The sequence below is a fragment of the Arachis ipaensis genome, chromosome B09 (assembly GCF_000816755.2).
Source record: "Arachis ipaensis cultivar K30076 chromosome B09, Araip1.1, whole genome shotgun sequence".
Classification (NCBI taxonomy): Eukaryota; Viridiplantae; Streptophyta; class Magnoliopsida; order Fabales; family Fabaceae; genus Arachis; species Arachis ipaensis.
Window position 1 is genome coordinate 13346527 of NC_029793.2, and position 5299 is coordinate 13351825.

At 44.0% G+C, this 5299-nt stretch overlaps 1 protein-coding gene and 1 pseudogene across 1 annotated transcript; one reads left to right on the forward strand and one right to left on the reverse strand.

Annotated features, from left to right (window-relative positions):
* The window catches only part of LOC107615052, a 2202-nt pseudogene extending 1861 nt beyond the window's left edge, over nt 1-341 (reverse strand).
* On the forward strand, nt 391-4758 carry LOC107615051. The gene is made up of 2 exons (XM_016317170.1): nt 391-1905; nt 2005-4758. The coding sequence occupies exons 1-2, from the start codon at nt 391-393 to the stop codon at nt 4756-4758; spliced, it is 4269 nt and encodes a 1422-aa protein (XP_016172656.1).

Genomic DNA, 5299 nt, shown 5'->3' on the forward strand with positions numbered 1-5299 from the left:
TATTTTTTAACATATAAATTAAATAAAATTCTTGTTATATAATAATAAATTATTTCAAGAAACTTAAAATATGAAACTAGAAACTCATGATGAAAGACGATTTAATATTTCTTTGTTTTGTTTTTTTGTTTCCTGACTGAATTAAACCATTAATCGTTTTTCAATTCTAACGATATATATGATTTATGACGAGGGTTTGATTTTGTTAATGAATTTGAAAAAGAGGTGACGTGTGCACCCTCCCAGTACTGTAATCGACCTAAGATCTCGGTATTAATCACTCCTGGTTGAGTCAGCTTTATCCTCCAACCGAAACCCATTTTCAGAGAAACAATCGCCATCACCAAACCGAAGACACTGGAGGAGTTCAGGGAAAGGGCAGCCGGACAAATGGAAATCGAAGAACTACGCGAGGCCAACAAAACGGAAAGGAAACCCATAAGGGAGGAGGAACGATCAATGAGATCGACCCACAACAAGGAGGTCGGCAAAACATTTAAGCTCACTCCGAAATTTGACAATTACACCAGATTCAACACAAGAAGGGAAAAGATAATCAAGGAAATACTCAATGCCAAGATTATAAAACCCCCAGTAAGGGCAGGCAGTTACCAAGACCAGAGGTTCGTAGACAAAACCAAACATTGCGCTTTCCACCAAAAATACGGACACACCACCGACGAATGCATAATAGCCAAAGACCTTTTGGAAAGGCTTGCACGGCAAGGCCTATTAGACAAATACATTGAAGGGAGGAAGCATAAGGAAGACGACCGAGGCAGGGAGGAAAGGCAACCGACCTCAGTAAACAAGGAAAAATGGCCGAGCAATAACCTACCCAAGGCAGTCATAAACTGCATCTCCGGGGGATTCGCTGGAGGCGGCGAGACAACATCGGCCAGGAAACGGAGTTACCGAGCCATGCTAGCCATAGAAGGAACCTCGCCTCCAAACAAGAGCGACGCACCAGATTTAGAGATCACCTTCAATAAAGCGGATATGTGCTCGGCCGCCCCACACCTGGACGACCCGGTCGTAATTTCTATCCAGACAGGCGACCTACTGGTAAGAAAGGTCCTTTTGGACCCAGGTAGCAGCGCAGACGTACTCTTTTATTCTACATTTTTAAAGATGAACTTATCTGAAAAACTCATACAACCCTCCTCCGGAGAACTGGTAGGATTCTCCGGAGAAAGGGTACCAATAAAAGGTTATATATGGCTTAAAACGACAATAGGTGAAAACGCATCATCCCGAACACTTGATATACAATACCTGATTGTCGATTGCAATAGTCCTTATAACATTATCCTCGGGAGACCCGCTCTGAACATGTTCAGAGCAGTAATATCAACTTTCCACCTATGTGTTAAGTTTCAGGCACAGGACGGAAGAATAGCAACGATCCACTCAGACCGCCAACAAGCTCGGCAGTGTTATAACTCTTGCTTGAAAAGGTCGGATAACAGAGAAAGACAACATGAGATCAAAGCGGTACAAACCAGAGAGGAAGTCCTTTCCCTAGCCGAACACGACCCCAGGGGAGACACACAAGAGAGACCACAACCAACTGACGAACTCCAGAAAATTCAACTGACATCCAAACCAGAGCAAGTAACATACATAGGTCAAGCACTACAAGGGCAAGAAAGGTCGGATCTCGTAAAGCTGCTAAGAGCCAACGCAGACTTATTCGCCTGGACCCCAGCAGATATGCCGGGCATAAGTCCGGAGATCATCTGTCACAAACTCGCCACCAATCTTTCGAGTCGACCCATAGCTCAGAAGAAAAGAAACCTAGGAACAGAGAAATCAAAGGCAGCCCTGGAAGAGACCAGTAAACTCTTACAAGCCGACTTCATCAGAGAAATCCGCTTCACCACATGGCTCTCGAATGTGGTAATGGTAAGAAAAAACTCAGGTAAATGGCGCATGTGCGTCGATTTTACAGATTTAAACAAAGCATGTCCTAAAGATGCCTACCCTTTACCGTGCATTGATAAGCTTGTAGACAACGCTTCAGGTTTCGAAAGCTTAAGCTTCATGGATGCATACTCGGGGTATAATCAAATACTCATGCATCCTGAAGATCAAAGCAAGACAGCATTCATAACCGAACATGGAAACTTTTGTTATCGTGTAATGCCATTTGGCTTAAAGAATGCAGGTGCGACCTATCAACGCTTGATGGACAAGGTCTTCCATCACCAAATAGGACGCAACATGGAGATATATGTGGACGACATGGTCGCGAAAACCAAGAAAGAAAAATCGCACTGTGAAGACCTCAAGGAAATATTTGGACAACTCCGAATTTACAATATGAGATTGAACCCTGAGAAGTGTGCCTTCGGAGTAAAGGGAGGAAAGTTTCTCGGATTCATGCTCACATCGCGAGGAATCGAGGCAAACCCTGAAAAATGTTCAGCAATACTCAACATGGAAAGCCCTAAAACGATAAAAGAGGTACAACAACTTGCAGGAAGGATAGCTGCGCTATCCCGATTCCTACCCGCTGCATCAAGCCGAGCATATCACCTCTTCCAAACGATATCGAAGAACAAAAAATTTCACTGGACAGAGGAAGGCAAGAAAGCATTTTCCGAGCTCAAAGCGATCTTAGCAACACCACCCGTGCTACAAAGACCAGAAATCGGTAAACCTTTATATTTATACTTATCTGTTTCAAGTTATGCTATAAGCTCGGCCCTTGTTCTCGAAACAGGAAAAACGCAACAGCCAGTATACTTCGTCAGCAGAGTCATGCAACCAACCGAGCAACGATATCCGAAGATAGAACAACTCGCCCTTGCACTGATAACAACAGCAAGGAGACTCAGACACTACTTCCAAAGCCACATAATAGTAGTGAGAACGAATCACCCACTGAGACAAATATTAACAAAACCAGAACTGGCAGGACGGTTGACCAAATGGTCAATTGAACTCTCAGAGTTCGACATTCAGTTTCAGACTAGACCGGCCCTCAAGGCACAAGTTCTCACCGACTTCATCACGGAGATGACCCCATACGATCACATTGAAACATGGGAATTGCACGTGGATGGGGCGTCAAGTCGAGAAGGGAGCGGGGCTGGCATAATATTAAAGGAGGGAAATAAGGTGGTAGCCGAGCAAGCCCTCCAATTTCACTTCTTGGCAAGCAACAATCAGGCCGAGTATGAAGCCCTCATAGCGGGATTAAAGCTCGCCCTAAGCCACAAAGCGACGAACTTAACGGCACATTGCGATTCCCTCCTGGTGGTCCAACAAATCCGAGGAGAATTCCAGGTAAAAGATCCCTTGCTAGAACAATACTGGCTCATAGCAAAGGATCTAATTTCAAATTTCAGTTCGTTCACCATATTACATGTGCATAGAGAGCAAAACGTCAGGGCAGATATACTATCTAAACTCGCCGCCACCAGGGCGGACACACAAACATCAACATTATCGCAGCACACACTCACAAAACCGAGCATTGAATTATTATGTATTGAAAACATTAACCACCTCCACGATTGGAGGAAACCTTTCCTTGAATACATATGTACAGGTGCATTACCCAGAGACGAGCTCCATCCTCAACAGTTCAAACGTAAGGCAAGCTTCTACACGAAAATATCAGGAGAGCTATACAGACGAGGTTTCTCACAACCATTACTAAGATGCCTAGACCAAAACCAGGCCAGAGAGGTAATGAATGAAGTCCATAAAGGAGTATGTGGGAACCACATAGGAGGACGAGCTCTCGCTGCAAAAATAATCCGAACAGGATATTATTGGCCGACCATGAAGAGAGATTGCATAGCAAAAGTCAAAACATGCGACAAATGCCAGAAACATGAGGCGATCTCAACCAAGCCAGCCGAAGTACTGCACAGCATGGAGGTAAGCTGGCCTTTCTACAGATGGGGGCTTGACATCCTCGGTCCCTTCCCAACAGCACCAGGACAGGTAAAATTTCTTTTGGTATCCATAGACTACTTCTCAAAATGGATAGAAGCGCAACCCTTAGCAAAGATAACAGCTGAAAAGGTACGATCTTTTATTTGGAGAAATATAATATGCCACTTTGGGATACCAAAAGAAATAATATCAGACAATGGTAGACAATTTACAGACAATAAGCTCGGATTATTTCTAAAAAATTTCAATATTCAACATTGTTTTAGCTCGGTAGAACACCCACAAACTAATGGGCAAGCCGAAGCTGCTAACCGAGTTGTGTTGCAGGCAGTAAAGAAGAAACTCGACAACGCAAAGGGAGAATGGGCCGAGCTCATTCCCGAAGTACTGTGGAGTTACAACACGACAATACATAACACTACAGGCGAAACACCCTTCAAGTTGGTCTATGGCTCGGAAGCCCTGATCCCCATTGAGGTCGGATTACCGACGTTGAGAACCGAGTTGTACGATGAACAACAAAACCTAAGGGCCAGGAGCGCCGAGCTTGACTTAGCTGAAGAGGACAGGGAAATCGCCGCTATCAAACAAAGGGCCCAGAAGAAAATAATAGAAAGAAAATACAACAGGAAGGTGATTCCGAGAATATTCAACAAAGGCGACCTTGTGCTCAGGCGAACAGAGGAAGCCAGAAGACCTCCAGCTCATGGCAAGCTCGCCGCAAATTGGGAAGGCCCCTTCCGTGTCACCCAAGTGCTCGGCAAGGGAGCATATCAACTCCAAACATTACAAGGCAATGCCATTCCAGGAAACTGGAACATCTCGTCACTCAAAATGTATATGTCATAGTCTGTATAAAATGCGAATGAAGGTACTCTTTTTCCCCCTTAGAGCTTTTTCCCAACGAAAGGGTTTTGCCTAAGGAAGGGTTTTAATGAGGCCGGACGCCCCCCAAATCCAAATAAAAGCGTTAGATTCTTTTCAAATAAAGCCTGACGATGACAAAATATAACAAAACAAAAACACTTACTATAAATATATTATATTATATTATCAAACTGGCCTGAAACATCGGCCAAATACCACCACTTAATAATCAAACCAGCCTAACGTCGGCCAAACGCCATACAAAGTCCAAAAAACTAACAGTCTAGAGCTCAGACAGTCAAAACAAAAGCCACAAATACAAAACAAACTAAGAAGGAGCATTCTCATCATGCTCCTCCACAGTACCATCTACAACTAACTTTCCACCTACAACTATCTTTGTAATATCAAGCTTATCACAATCAAAATTAGGAGCTAACAGGGCAATCTGACTCACAGCACGATCAAAACCATCAGAGAACATCTCCATCCCAGCCTCCTCTAGCTCATACACGCGAGAAGT